At 41.2% G+C, this 16,591-nt stretch overlaps 1 protein-coding gene across 1 annotated transcript in view; it reads right to left on the reverse strand.

Annotated features, from left to right (window-relative positions):
- Positions 1 to 16,591, reverse strand: part of ANTXR2 (ANTXR cell adhesion molecule 2) — a 269,460-nt gene that overhangs the window by 157,911 nt on the left and 94,958 nt on the right. The window contains exons 6-8 of the mRNA XM_044304994.1: positions 8,573 to 8,680; positions 8,393 to 8,461; positions 1,927 to 2,007 (exon numbers count right to left, since the gene is read on the reverse strand). Of these exons, the coding sequence (XP_044160929.1) occupies positions 1,927 to 2,007; positions 8,393 to 8,461; positions 8,573 to 8,680 (258 nt within the window). The remainder of the gene's footprint in view (positions 1 to 1,926; positions 2,008 to 8,392; positions 8,462 to 8,572; positions 8,681 to 16,591) is intronic.

Here is a 16,591-nt window from a genome sequence, read left to right on the forward strand (position 1 = left end):
GAATAATCATTAGAGTGTACTTTTATGTGCCGACACACAACGGATCTACCAGTTTTTCAGTTACTACTTTACCATTGGCAGTGTACCAAGCTGTTCCTTTGGGAGTTTCCCTTACACTTTGAGATGCTTGTAAGACGTTAATTATCTAAGGATGCTTGGCAGCAAAGACACATATCTGACCAAAGAATACATACAAGAATTGAATGTGAACATTAAGTAACGGCATCACATCCAGTACTTGGCTACGGCCTTCAGGTAAACATATAATGCTGGCGCGGATTCTAGGCAATGATTCTGAAAGTCGTCAGTTTAAGCCACATTAAATATCTATTGCAATTGCCTTTAAGATCTCTTGTACAAAGCATGCAAAGTGTCCCACAGAAAAGTGCCATAGAAAGCTATACTCGATGATAGAAATTTACTAATCCTGTCTAATCCCGTCAAATTTATTACAGTGGTTCAATCTGGATAATAAATTGTGCATGGTAAGACACTGTTGTCTAACTTTTCTCCATCTATTGGTTGGCTTAGGGAAAGTTCACATTACTGTTATTTTTCAGTTTTTCTGATCCATGAGTAGAACAGATCAAAATCAAGATTGCATGCAGGGCTTTTTTTTCCATAAAAAAAAATGGATCTCAGACAGAAATGGCTCAAACGGATGCCAAATGCGCATAACTGATGCACAGGATCCGTTTTTACAGGATCTTGTGTTTTTTTTTTTTCTTCTGTTCTTCTAATGGATCAGAAGAACAAAAAAATAATAGTGATGTGAACTCCCTGAATCAGAATTTAGTGCCAATTTTATGTCTTATATATGCCATGCTCCCTCTCCCACTAAGCCCCCCGCCCTTTCAAGTGAGGCATAAAAAGTGTTTGAAACACCTAAATAGTAAATATGCCCCAGTTTGCTTGCATTTGTTTCCAACATTGTCAGTAGCTGGTTGAAATGCTAGACCAGGGATCAGCAACCTGTGGTACTACAGCTGCTGCGAAACTACAACTCCCAACATGCACGCTTACTCAGCAGTTCTTTCAACTCCCATAGATGTGAAAGGAGGATTCTGGGAGTTGTAGTTTCAGAACAGCTGGAGTGCTGGAGGTTGCTGATCCCTGTGCTGAGGGTCATTGAAATGATAAGACTTAACACCAAATCAAGCTACTGACATGTTTTGCGTTTGGCCTTGTCCTTTTACCAAATGCAAGAAAATAAAGTGTATACTGTTACTGCTGGTGGAATTGCATTAAATATACCATTTACTGCGAATGGCAATAATGTCCTCTACCGCTTTACAAGCAGATTTTTTTTTTCTTTTTGCACTAGTGCAAATGATTTATACAATCAGCACAGTATAGCCACAAAAAAGGGATGTAATTGCTGCCTTTATAGTACCAGGCAATGGCGGTCTTGGGGGTATACTCCCATCATATGTCCCTTGCCACTCCATGTCTGTTGAGCATGCTTGCCGGGTCCCCCTCTAATCTCTACTTCCTGGTCCCTCATAACACACAAAATAGGGACACTCCATCAGTGATTTGCAGGGTGGTTATAATTCCATGTTGAGTTGGACCAAGAAGTAGAGACCAGCGGGAACCGGGAAGCATCACAATGGGAGCAGCAAGGGATCAATAGGGTAAGTGTGCCTTTTTTTTTTTTTTTTTGCAGCATTCTGACCCTTAAAAAAAAATCTTATTTTTTTAAAGTCTAGTTCACTTCTATAAGATCTAACTGCTTTGTTAAAAAGGCATGCATGGAGGCTCCGTACAGATATGCAGCAAGAATATAAGTAGGAATTTCCTGGCTTCTTATTCTTGAAGGGATAAATCTGACAAGGGCTGCAGTTATTAAACATACACTTATGCTGCAAATACTAACTTAGAACATTAAGAAATTTATAACCAGGCCACTTCCATTGTGGTACTTACTGAATTAATGATCCCTCCCAAAGCTTTAAATCCACCTTCAACAGCAAACACATGTTCTTCTGAGTCAGCAATTTTTATCAGCTTTAGGAAATAAATGTAAAGTGTTTAGAAAGCAAATGCTGTAATACATATATATCCTATGTCAAATTGAAAGTGGCTGGGTGAAGCTCATTTCCATAATATTTGGAATAAGGTTAAGGGAAATTGGTCACACTGGTTCTACTACTACTCACCTGCTAAGTTCAATACATTGATTAATGGAAGCAATACAAATAAATAACAAGAGTCACAAAAATAGATGCAAAAGGACATAATGACCCTAACTGATACTTACTGAGCTCCAGGGGTGTTGCTAGGTCAAAACATTTGGGGCATAGGTCCCTGATGTTTTGTTCCAGGCCCCGAATGTACTGACGGCCAGCTACATTTAACTGTATTACCATCCTCAGTACATAGAGACGTAAGGGCCCCATAGCAAGGATCAAACCAGGCCCCCCAACACAGGACAGAAGGGTTTCTGCCTAGACCCTTTTCAATGACCCTTGGGCCATTTTTCCACTGCCTCATTTGTTAAAGATTGTTCTGTTAGAGGGTAGAGTCCTGACCAAGTTTTCACCTCCAGTATAAGAGGAGATAATCCCAACTAAGACTGGGCCCCCTCTTGCCCTAAGCCCCATAGCAGTTGCATGGCCTGCCGCTATAGTAGTTACGCCCCTGATCCTCAGGACGGTAATACAGTTGAATATAATGCACTGAAAGAGCTGAAGGACCTGTGATGACATCACAATCATGTGATCAGTACTAAAGGCACTGGTTGAGAAACACCTGAAATTATGTCACCATCATGTGACCAGTGCAGGATAGGACAGTGTTCAGCAGTGAAGAGAAGAAGTCCTGGGGAAGAAGCTGAGGTGAGGTCTGCTACATAAGGAGAGTTAGGTGAAAGAGATATTCTCAGTGAGAGGCAGAGGAAAGCTGGGAGTTGTGGTTATTTAACTGGGACTGTATGTTAGGGCGGAAGAGAGGGATGTTATTTACATGGGCCTGTATATTGGAGCAGGATGGAGAAATGTTATTTGCACGGGACTGAATGTTGAGGGGGTGATGTTATTTACAAGGGACTACATTTTGGAGGTGGCTGGGGCAGGATGATGTTGTGGGAGAGAGTGCTCTTATTTACATAGGACTGAATGTTGAGGGGGTGATGTTATTTACTGTACACAAGACTGCATGTTTGAGGTAATGTTATTTACATGGGACTGTATGTTGAATGCAGCTGGGGGAGGAAGTTATGTTATTTACATAGTACTGTATATTGTAGGGGCTGAAGAGAGGGGAGTGATGTTATTTACATGGCACTGTATATTGGAGGGGCTGAAGGGAGGGGGCAATGTTATTTACATGGGACTGTATATTGTAGGGGGCTGGAGAAATGGTGTGATGTCATTTACATGGGACTCCCAGGACAGGGGGAGGAAAATAATGTTATTTACATGGCACTGTATGGTGGAGGGGCTGAGGCATTATAATTTCTGAGGGCACTAAAGAGGGGGAAGTATAGCTGCAGGGGACATTATAAAAACTGGGGTTACTTCAGGGCGAGCATTATAACAGTAGGGGATCTGTAGGGGCATTTTAAGTACAGGGCACATTATAGGCGTTCTTATTACAACTGGGGGCTCTATAGGAGTGACTTATCGATCCACCATATTTGTACTAAAAGCACTATGGGGGGCCTAATTACTACTGAGGGGTCTGTAGAGAGCTTTATTACCAATTGGGGAACAATAGGGGAGCCTTATTTTTACTGGGGGCTCTGTGAGGGCGTTATTAATACTGGAGGGCACTTGTATTAATGGAGGCACTGTTGGGGAGCATTATCACTGTTGGGGGCACTGTAGGGGGGCAGTATTACTAATAAGGGCATTATAAAAGGGATTTACTATTGGTGGGGCTTTGAGGAGCACTATTACTATGGGGGGACTATCTGTATGGCACAAATTTTTCTTCAGGATAGTATTTGGAGGTATTGGGGAGCACAGCGAGCAGTAGGATAACACTGATGGGACTCAAGGTTGGGGGATGATGATAGAAAAGTAATAAAGATAAGATTTTTGTGTGTCACACTCTGCAGAGACAAGGCGGGGCTGAGAGACGTTTTCCAGACCAAATGGAGAAGATGATGACAGAGAAGATCTATAACAGAGGAGATGTCACCTGGGAGGCACCGGATGTGTGAGGTATGTGCTGATGTATAGCTTTATAGCAAGTACAGTAAAATCTTTTTAGTGCTAGAGTATGCGGGGAGGAGGGGGAGTCGACTTAGAAAATTGAGCAATACGAATTGGGACTTGGGCCCGGATCTTTTTAGACCCTAGCAACGCCCCTGTCGAGCTATCACTTCTAAAGAAGACGCAGTAGAGAATGTATGCACAACTGAAGTAACAGAACTATAGGGTATCTCCTTGGAAGCAATATGTTATTACATTTTTTACATTAAAAAAACTGCTGCCAAAAATCCAATTTAAAAAAAGCACAGGTGCACATAGTCTGTTCTGCTTTTTATTTTTTGCAGCATATATCAGGAGGTATTATGGCCTAAATCCTGGTGGCTATCATTAACCCATTCTCTTGACAGCCTTTTTTAATTAGGTGATATGTATAGCTGACCATGCACCCCGTGCTCATTGAAGGTTTGCTGGTACAGAGTGATGCAACAGGTCATTGCCTGCTCACCCTGAGAAGTAATAATGGTAGCAGTCAGTGTTTTATGAATTCCGCTCTCCTTGAAAGTAGATGCCCATGAACAGTATAGAAATAGTTTTAGAGTTAGGTACCCATCTGCATTGTGGTCACCTTGCTGCTGGCTGATGGGCTCAGAAACTTTCTGATCAATATATCTGCTAAGAACCTCTATATATGGGATAAGGTATTATTTTGTATATAGATCATGCACAGTTAGCTTATAGAATGCAGCTATGCCTGTATGACTTTCCCAAAAACCCAATTTCACCATATCTCCATAAAATAAAAGGCATAATAAATAATTATTTAATGAATAAATATGTTTATATTCGTTGAGGAGTGTATTTCTAGCAATGCAATTTAGGTCTGATTTGTCCAAATTGGGCACCTGATTCACTTTGGACCTGAACTGATTCTACCCAAATCAAAAGTGCTTCAATCTCTCTGAAAAAAAAAACTGGGTCAAATTTAGATTCTATAGAATTTGCTCATCTATTTCTTTTTCCCCCACATATGTCTTTTTTTTATTGTATGGGGGGACTGGAAGGAAATTGGGGGTAGGTAAGGGTTAAAAAGTAGAAATAATAATTTTTTTATGCCTGAATTTGTATGGAAATATTATGGTTAGTTTTTTTTAAATAAATTAAATAGAAAAATGAAATTTAAAGCGACAACGAAATTCTATTTTTTATTTTTATTTTAAATAAGTCTCTATACACTAATGACAGTACCTGGAATCAAAATGTTTTAAAAGTAGTTAAACTTCCTTCACACAAACTATTTTGTCGCTTTTTACAGGATTTTTAAAAAGCTTTATGATTTTTTTATATATTTAACAAGAAGTTTTTAGATGGCGTTTTTTGGTCACACATTTTTGACAATCGTTTGTTACATCCACTTTGTTTCTTATAGAAAAGTCTTTGAAAAAACGTGTGGAAAAAAATCTTACCTAGAGCATGCTGCATTTTGAAAAACTGAAAGTAAAGAAAAATGCCACCAAAAATGTGTTGTTTGTAGTGAATTTAAAATTTCCATTTGCCTACCAGTTAACATCTGTAACTCTTGAAAGAAAGCCAGGAAAAATTACCACAAAAAGTGGCATTTTTCCTAAAAGCACATCACAGGGAAGTTATTAACCTACTTATATCTGTAGATACAAAAGTCATACATTTTGGACAAGCTACAATTTGTGTCACTCTCACCTGTTTTCAAAAAGGTGCGTGCTGTTTAGTAGGAGGTGACTGAGCCTCTGTGGCCATGCATGTTTACTTATAGCTGCTTTAGATTTGTTTTTCTGGTGCACAGACCATTATAACACACATTAAATTTATTGATAAGTGTGTGCTTGTGAAATACCAAATCGTATTCAATTTCCAAAAATGGATCCATGTAGGTGGTTGTGGCGAAACCAACCTCGCCACGGTGTTTTGGAGGGGGCTGTTTGAAGGCCTCTTGCCTCAGGATTATGGCCCATAGTAACTTTAAAGGAGAAGACAGACCGGCCGCACAGCTTAAATCTGTCTGTAGAATTGTATTTTATGTTATTATGCATTCGGTTAAATTGTATGTTATGTGAGGGCACCCAGATAGCTAATATTATTGTATTCGTGTATTCTGAGTGCCATTCACCTAATGATATGCACTCAGACTTGAGCTATCTGGGGATATGTTAAATGTCTGTGTTTGCTGTGGGGGTGTGCCATTGTGTGTTTAAATGGTGATGTCTGTCCTGTTGTCTCCACATGTGTATTGGTGACCTCCCTTTGTCCTGAGAGATAATTGGATTGCCCTTGGTTGTCTCCCAGGCAGAGAGGAGGAAACACTGCTGGTGGAGATGGGACCGAGGTCTCTCCACCGGTCCTGCAGGGAATTGGGAGCCTAGTCTCCATTCCCCAGCGGCAGGCTGAGTTACAGGGGGCAGAGGTAGTCGTTCCTGCCCCCCAGCAGCAGCATAATTTTTTGGGAATTGGGAGCCTAGTCTCCATTCCCCAGCGGCAGGCGGAGTTACAGGGGGCAGAGACAGTCGGTCCTGTCCACCAGCGGCAGAGTGTCCTACAGGGAATAGAGAGCCCAGTCTCCTTTCCCCAGCAGCAGGACACTGTATTGGGAGCGGAGGCGGGCGGTCGCCCTCCCCAGCGGCTGGAAGTATGTATGGGAGAGGAGCTCGTTACCCCCTCTCCCCAGCGGCAGCTTAACGCACCAGGGGGAGACAGTAAGCCCCACAACAGTGCAGATGGGACCGTGGTCTCTGCACTTACAGCACAGGGGGTAGGGACAGTTGTTCCTGCCCCCCAGCAACCGGGCTGTTTAGCCAAAGGGGAGACAGTCGGTTTCCCCCTCCAACAACCAGACTCCAACCAGGCTTCTTCTTCCATGGTAGCGCTGGTACCAGGGCAGAGTCCCGCTGATCCCTGCCCACAAAGCAACCTCCACTCCAAGCCAGGGAGCAACTCAGAGACCGGGAGTACCAGCTACCAATATAACCTTGGTGGATTCACTGGACAGAGACAGCCTACTAAATTCAACAGGTCCAGTATTGGGTTGTGGGTGGGCTGCCAGACTAACTCAGGTACCGACCGGCGTGAGGTCAGGTATCTGGTTAGCCTTCCCTGGGGAGGGAGATGTGTGGCGAAACCAACCTCGCCACAGTGTTTTGGAGGGGGCTGTTTGAAGGCCTCTTGCCTCAAGATTATGGCCCATAGTAACTTTAAAGGAGAAGACAGACCGGCCGCACAGCTTAAATCTGTCTGTAGAATTGTATTTTATGTTATTATGCATTCGGTTAAATTGTATGTTATGTGAGGGCACCCAGATAGCTAATATTATTGTATTTGTGTATTCTGAGTGCCATTCACCTAATGATATGCACTCAGACTTGAGCTATCTGGGGATATGTTAAATGTCTGTGTTTGCTGTGGGGGTGTGCCATTGTGTGTTTAAATGGTGATGTCTGTCCTGTTGTCTCCACATGTGTATTGGTGACCTCCCTTTGTCCTGAGAGATAATTGGATTGCCCTTGGTTGTCTCCCAGGCAGATAGGAGGAAACCATGATGCATTGTGGGGATATGTTGTATCTGTTCTGTGTCGCAGTCTCCCTTCTGGTCCTCTAGGGGGCGGGAATGATTGGTTGCTGTATTTACATTGTGTGTGTTGTGAATTACTGATTGGTTGGATTTCAAAACCCTGTGGGCAGTACTATGTTTGTTTTTTATGAATAAAAGAGTCTGTATCTGAAGTACAGTCAGACCACTGCTGACCCTCAAGACGGAGCCTTGTCTCGTTATTGGGGGGAATCCCTGTATGCTGTTGGAGACTGATTGCCAGGAGTGTAAGCTGATTGGACGCTTTTCCTGTTCGTCTGCTGACAGCTATTTGCGAGGTTCCAGTTTGGAGTGCTATTTTGTATCCAGTTCGGGAGGTTGGTGTTCTGCAGTAGCTGTGCCTATCTCTCGGAAAGGGGCATATCGCCTAAACGGATCTTAACCCCTTGTCTGCTGAAACGGTCCGTTACAGTGGTTTTCTTAACTAATTTTAAAAATGATGTTAAATGCTGCAGACAATGCATCAAAATTCCTTGAAGAACACGCACAATCACATGGAGGCTGTATGGCTCCATAGTAGGGTGCCATACAGTCTTCATGCGCTACTACAGAGGTTCTATGAATTCGGTCCTTACCCTAACAAAACTAAATTGAACTTGCATGTTTATTTTATATTCACCTGATCGTATTTGAAATCCAGAACTCCAACACAGTAGACCCTGGCTCCCTTACCTCGTGCTTTATCAGCCTGTAAAAAAAAAAAAAAACATAAGGAAAATGTACAGTACAGTACCATGTAAGGCACAATTATTAATATAAGAAATCCAAAGACCGATCAAAAATAAAGGATGGCACCCACCTCTTTTACTGTCAACACAGGAATCTGGTCAGCCAGCTTTCCATCTGTCAGAGCAATAATTATCGTAGCAGTACTTCTTCCTCCTGCCTTCTCAATCTGCTGATTTGCCTACAAAAAAAAGTTAATGTTTACATATGGAATTATACATTTTTTTATAGCATTCATCCTGGAAGACAACTACTCATGAACCATCACCAACTGTTAGGCCCCTTGCAGACGAGCGTTCCTCCCGCAGCGAGTCCACATCGCAACACCCAGCCTGACCTCCCAGCACTGATGGGATTCACATAGCATTATATTGATTTATGATGCTATGTAACCCTTACAGTTCTGGAATGTATTGGATAACACTGGCAGCATTATGCCAATGTTATCCAATACATTCCAGAACTATAAGGGTTACATAGCATCATAAATCAATATAATGCTATATGACCCCCGGCAGCACTGGGAGGTCAGGCCAGGAGCTGTGTTGCAGACTCGCTGGGGAATGAACGCTCGTCTGCAAGGGGACTTAGTGTTTCTTGCAGTCAACTCAGCAAGGGTCCCCACAGGACTAGCTTTGATGACATCAAATACATCATAAAAAAATATTCACAATCTATCACCTAGTCTCCAGATTCAAAAGACATGCAAGTTGGTGATGGTGAGTACAATAAAGGAATTCAAGAGGGGCCTGGATGTATTTCTGGAGCGTAATAATATTACAGGCTATAGCTACTAGAGAGGGGTCATTGATCCAGGGAGTTATTCTGATTGCCTGATTCGAGTCGGGAAGGAATTTTTTTATTCCCCTAAAGTGGGGAAAATTGGCTTCTACCTCACAGGTTTTTTTTGCCTTCCTCTGGATAAACTTGCAGGATGACAGGCCGAAATGGATGGACAAATGTCTTTTTTCGGCCTTATGTACTATGTTACTATGAGTAACCATACATGATCCATCTAAATTGAAATACATGGGATTTACAAAAAACCTGTTAGTGAATCTTCCCAATGTGTGTGTGTGTGTATGTGTGTATGTGTGTATGAATAAATATATATATATATATATATATATATATATATATATATAGCAAACAAATAAAGTAGCAGCACACCACTAAATGCACTAAGACTGAGTATACAGGTGAATATGTGAACAGGGTCAAATACATGACGCCAATATTATTATTATTATTATTATTTACTGCAAATGCAGTAAAGAAGCTATTAGCGCATATTATTGATCAAAAATATGTTGGGCCCACCTACCAGGCGACAAGGTTGCTTCTTATCAGGTGGGACCTACTCTAACATGGAGGGTCCAGCTCCATTTTCACTCTGATTTAAAAACACCAAAGGGCTGGGGGATGGGCGAGGAGTGCTAAGTTCCAAAGAGGATGCCTAGTCCTCTATAATATACATATAAGCAAAAAACGGAACAGCACCTCCTGAGACTAATCGCAGGTGCAAGCTACCCGGCAATAATACAGCAAACAAATAAAGTAGCAGCACACCACTAAATGCACTAAGACTGAGTATACAGGTGAATATGTGAACAGGGTCAAATACATGACGCCAATATTATTATTATTATTATTATTATTTACTGCAAATGCAGTAAAGAAGCTATTAGCGCATATTATTGATCAAAAATATGTCGGGCCCACCTACCAGGCCTTCTAAAAAAATTAGCATATTGTGATAAAGTTCATTATTTTCTGTAATGTACTGATAAACATTAGACTTTCATATATTTTAGATTCATTACACACAACTGAAGTAGTTCAAGACTTTTATTGTTTTAATATTGATGATTTTGGCATACAGCTCATGAAAACCCCAAATTTCTATCTAAAAAAATTAGCATATTTCATCCGACCAATAAAAGAAAAGTGTTTTTAATACAAAAAAAGTCAACCTTCAAATAATTATGTTCAGTTATGCACTCAATACTTGGTCGGGAATCCTTTTGCAGAAATGACTGCTTCAATGCTGCGTGGCATGGAGGGAATCAGCCTGTGGCACTGCTGAGGTGTTATGGAGGCCCAGGATGCTTCAATAGCGGCCTTAAGCTCATCCAGAGTGTTGGGTCTTGCCTCTCTCAACTTTCTCTTCCCAATATCCCACAGATTCTCTATGGGGTTCAGGTCAGGAGAGTTGGCAGGCCAATTGAGCACAGTAATACCATGGTCAGTAAACCATTTACCAGTGGTTTTGGCACTGTGAGCAGGTGCCAGGTCGTGCTGAAAAATGAAATCTTCATCTCCATAAAGCTTTTCAGCAGATGGAAGCATGAAGTGCTCCAAAATCTCCTGATAGCTAGCTGCATTGACCCTGCCCTTGATAAAACACAGTGGACCATCACTGACTGTGGGTACTTGACACTGGACTTCAGGCATTTTGGCCTTTCCCTCTCCCCAGTCTTCCTCCAGACTCTGGCACCTTGATTTCCGAATGACATGCAAAATTTGCTTTCATCCGAAAAAAGTACTTTGGACCACTGAGCAACAGTCCAGTGCTGCTTCTCTGTAGCCCAGGTCAAAAGTGGCTTGACCTGGGGAGTGCAGCACCTGTAGCCCATTTCCTGCACACGCCTGTACATGGTGGCTCTGGATGTTTCTACTCCAGACTCAGTCCACTGCTTCCGCAGGTCCCCCAAGGTCTGGAATCGGTCCTTCACCACAATCTTCCTCAGGGTCCGGTCACCTCTTCTCGTTGTGCAGCGTTTTCTGCCACACTTTTTCCTTCCCACAGACTTCCCACTGAGGTGCCTTGATACAGCACTCTGGGAACAGCCTATTCGTTCAGAAATTTCTTTCTGTGTCTTACCCTCTTGCTTGAGGGTGTCAATGATGGCCTTCTGAACAGCAGTCAGGTCGGCAGTCTTACCCATGATTGCGGTTTTGAGTAATGAACCAGGCTGGGAGTTTTTAAAAGCCTCAGGAATCTTTTGCAGGTGTTTAGAGTTAATTAGTTGATTCAGATGATTAGGTTAATAGCTCGTTTAGAGAACCTTTTCATGATATGCTAATTTTTTTAGATAGGAATTTTGGGTTTTCGTGAGCTGTATGCCAAAATCATCAATATTAAAACAATAAAAGGCTTGAACTACTTCAGTTGTGTGCAATGAATCTAAAATATATGAAAGTCTAATGTTTATCAGTACATTACAGAAAATAATGAACTTGATCACAATATGCTAATTTTTTTAGAAGGACCTGTATATATATATATATATATATATATACAGACGTGGACAAAATTGTTGGTACCCTTTGGTCAATGAAAGAAAAAGTCACAATGGTCACAGAAATAACTTTAATCTGACAAAAGTAATAATAAATTAAAATTCTATAAATGTTAACCAATGAAAGTCAGACATTGTTTTTCAACCATGCTTCAACAGAATTATGTAAAAAAATAAACTCATGAAACAGGCATGGACAAAAATGATGGTACCCCTAACTTAATATTTTGTTGCGCAACCTTTTGAGGCAATCACTGCAATCAAACGCTTCCTGTAACTGTCAATGAGACATCTGCACCTCTCAGCAGGTATTTTGGCCCACTCCTCATGAGCAAACTGCTCCAGTTGTGTCCGGTTTGAAGGGTGCCTTTTCCAGACTGCATGTTTCAGCTCCTTCCAAAGATGCTCAATAGGATTGAGGTCAGGGCTCATAGAAGGCCACTTTAGAATAGTCCAATTTTTTCCTCTTAGCCATTCTTGGGTGTTTTTAGCGGTGTGTTTTGGGTCATTGTCCTGTTGCAAGACCCATGACCTGCGACTGAGACCAAGCTTTCTGACACTGGCTAGTACATTTCTCTCTAGAATTCCTTGATAGTCTTGAGATTTCATTGTACCCTGCACAGATTCAAGACACCCTGTGCCAGACGCAGCAAAGCAGCCCCAGAACATAACAGAGCCTCCTCCATGTTTCACAGTAGGGACAGTGTTCTTTTCTTGATATGCTTCATTTTTTCGTCTGTGAACATACAGCTGATGTGCCTTGGCAAAAACTTCGATTTTTGTCTCATCTGTCCACAGGACATTCTCCCAGAAGCTTTGTGGCTTGTCAACATGTAGTTTGGCATATTCCAGTCTTGCTTTTTTATGATTCGTTTTCAACAATGGTGTCCTCCTTGGTCGTCTCCCATGTAGTCCACTTTGGCTCAAACAACGACGGATGGTGCGATCTGACACTGATGTTCCTTGAGCATGAAGTTCACCTTGAATCTCTTTAGAAGTCTTTCTAGGCTCTTTTGTTACCATTCGGATTATCCGTCTCTTAGATTTGTCATCAATTTTCCTCCTGCGGCCACGTCCAGGGAGGTTGGCTACAGTCCCATGGATCTTAAACTTATGAATAATATGTGCAACTGTACTCACAGGAACATCTAGTTGCTTGGAGATGGTCTTATAGCCTTTACCTTTAACATGCTTGTCTATAATTTTCTTTCTGATCTCTTGAGACAGCTCTTTCCTTTGCTTCCTCTGGTCCATGTCGAGTGTGGTACACACCATATCACCAAACAACACAGTGATTACCTGGAGCCATATATATAGGCCCAATGGCTGATTACAAGGTTGTAGACACCTGTGATGCTAATTAGTGGACACACCTTGAATTAACATGTCCCTTTGGTCACATTATGTTCTGTGTTTTCTAGGGGTACCATCATTTTTGTCCATGCCTGTTTCATGAGTTTATTTTTTTACATAATTCTGTTGAAGCATGGTTGAAAAACAATGTCTGACTTTCATTGGTTAACATTTATAGAATTTTAATTTATTATTACTTTTGTCAGATTAAAGTTATTTCTGTGACCATTGTGACTTTTTCTTTCATTGACCAAAGGGTACCAACAATTTTGTCCACGTCTGTATATATATATATATATATATATATATATATATATATATATATGTGTGTTTGTATGTTAGTACATATATCCTTCATGATAGTGTGGTGTTGTCTGGAAGGTACTAGTAAAGTGATGTGTTGATGTGTTTTTGATGCAGCCTGCATTATGTAACTGTTATAGTCGAGGCATCTCCCCTCTCATCTCCCCTGCAGAGTCTGCCTCTAAAAGACAAAGTTTTTTGCCCATAGCAAGCAATGACAGCACAGCTTTAATTTTACGACAGAGCTTATTACAGTTAGACCTATGTTCCCCAACCTGTGGCTCTCCAACTGTTGCAAAACTACAACTCTCTTCATGCCCTGATGACTGCGGGGGCATCATGGGAGTTGTAGTTTGGCAACAACTAGAGAGCCACAAGCTGGTAAACATAGGCCTGTAAGAAATGCTGTAGTCAAATTAAAGCTGTGTTGTGATTGGTTGCAATGGACTAAAATTAAAGCTGTGCTGTCATTTGTTGCCATGGGCAACAAATAGTTTGTCTTTTACCCAGCACATGCAGGGAGATGAGACAGACTGAAATGCAGGCAATGTAAGATGTAACAGGCTCGATCCTGAAACAGGTGCAAAAATGTTTCTTCCATGAATGGACACCTAGGGCAGTAGCGGGATTTATGATGGCAATACGCATTCAATAGCTGTTGGCCAAACCATCAGCTATCTCTCCCGACTCCCTCCCGGATCCCCAATACACATAAACAGTGGGCAAGGCCAAACATGTGTGTATTTAATGGATGTAGAGGTGAATGCTGCTTCCAAATATTCTGGCAATGGCTTATCTCCAACGAAAACATAAGATTCAGACGAAAATATCATTTTCATCCAATTCATCTCCCTCCTGACATCATCTTTCAGGGTAGAGTTTGAAGCTCCCCATACACATTAAATGGGCAGCCAAACTCGCCGTCCCCGCTGGGGTCAGCTAACAATATACTAATGTGCATAGGGGCCTTTCAATAAAAAAAATTAAAAAAAATATTTAAAAGATAGAGGATGTTTTCTTTTCCTCTCTAATTGGACCAAAGGCAACAATGAGTATTTATAGGTAAGAAAAAGGATTAGAAAATATTTATATAGATGGATATAAAAGCCTGGGCAACGCCAGGTACATACCCTAGTAGCAATATAAAAAACATTTTAAATTTCTTATTTCTGTACTAAACTACGATCATTTAAAGTTACAGGCTCAAAGACTGATGTTGCATCCTTATCGGCCACGCACATTTTTTCACATTCCAAAAGCTATAACTTTTTTGTTTTTTCATCAATGTATCTGTATGAGGGCTTATTTTTTGTAGGACAAGTTATAGTTTTTAATGCACCATTTTAGGTACATAAAATCATTGATTAACACCGACTAACTAGTTAAACCCCCTTTGTTTACATCAGTAAAAAGGCATATTGGTGGTCACTAAGGGGTTAAAAGATTCTGATGGCAACACGTCTTATTTTTCAAGACTTGTCATAGAGAATTCATTTCTTAAATGTGACTCCTGAATGTGAGTGTATATGTTGCTATTTCAATGTATAAGGTCATCATGATACCATGGTACCTAACTGAAATCAATAGACAAAATGTTGTCATCAGAATCTGGTGGTGGAGCACTGTGAGACTTATCCATGTAAAGGACCCTTTACACAGGCTGGTGATCAGGAATGAATGCTCATAGGAGTTTCCATCATCCAGTGTGAAAGCTTCTTGAACAACTGTTGATCAACTGGTTTTATTGTCAATCAGTGCTAGATACAGGCCTGCATTGGAATGTCTAAAAGAACCTTAAGGCCTCTTTCACACAGGCATCGGGTTTGAGGGCCGGATAGGATGCGGGTACATCGCGGGAAAATGCACGATTTTTCAGTGCAAGTGCAAAGCGTTTTAATGCGTTTTGCACGCACGTGAGAAAAATCGGCATGTTTGGTATCCAGACCCGAACCCGGACTTCTTCACAGAAGTTCGGGTTTGGGTTAAGTGTTATGTATATTTTAGTATTTTCCCTTATACAGTGCTGCCCATAATTATTCATACCCCTGGCAAATTTTGACCTAAAGTTACTTTTATTCAACCAGCAAGTAATTATTTGACGGGAAATGACATAGGTGTCTGCCAAAAGATAATAAGACGATGTACAAGAGGCATTATTGTGGAAAAAAAACAACATTTCTGAGCTTTTATTTACATTTGAGCAAAAAGTGTCCAGTCCAAAATTATTCATACCCTCCTCAATAATCAATAGAAAAGCCTTTATTGGCTAATACAGCAATCAAACGCTTCCTTTGCATGTCCAGCTTTTTGCATGTCTCCACAGGTATTTTTGCCCATTCATCTTTAGCAATGAGCTCCAAATCTTTCAGGTTGGAGGGTCTTCTTGCCATCATTCTGATCTTTAGCTCCCTCCACAGATTCTCAATTGGATTCAAGTCTGGGCTCTGGCTGGGGCACTCCAAAATGTTAATGTTGTTGTCTGCTAACCATTTCTTCACCACTTTTGCTGTGTGTTTTGGGTCATTGTCATGCTGAAAAATGTCCACTGGTGCCCAAGGCAAAATTTCTTTGCAGACTGCCTGATGTTGTCGTTGAGAATCCTCATGTATTACTCTTTTTTCATGTTGCCATTTAGTGTGATTAGGTTCTCTGGTCCATTCGCTGAAAAACACCCCCAAAGCATTAGGTTCCCACCACCATGTTTGACAGTGGGGATGGTGTTCTTTGGGTTGAAGGCTTCTCCTTTTTTACGCCAAATGAAGGAAACATCATTGTGACCAAACAATAAAATTTTTGTTTCATCTGACCATGACACAAAAGACAAGAAGTCTTCTTGTTTGTCCAGATGAGCTTTTGCGAAGGCCAAGCGAGCTTTTGTGTGCCTTATCTGGAGAAGTGGAATCCAGCAGTGTGCAGTGTCCGTTAGATTGTCTGCCTTGAGACATTGCCACCAACAGAGCCCAGATTCACCAGGATGGCCTTGGTAGTGATCCTTGGATTCTTTTTCACCTTCTAACTATCCTCCTGGCCAGCACAGGTGTCACTTTTGGCTTCCGACCACGTACTCTGAGATTTTCTGCAGTATTTTTTGCTCAAATGTAAATAAAAGCTGAGAATTTTTTTTTTTCCACAAT

This window comes from Bufo gargarizans, chromosome 1 (assembly GCF_014858855.1).
Source record: "Bufo gargarizans isolate SCDJY-AF-19 chromosome 1, ASM1485885v1, whole genome shotgun sequence".
NCBI lineage: Eukaryota > Metazoa > Chordata > Amphibia > Anura > Bufonidae > Bufo > Bufo gargarizans.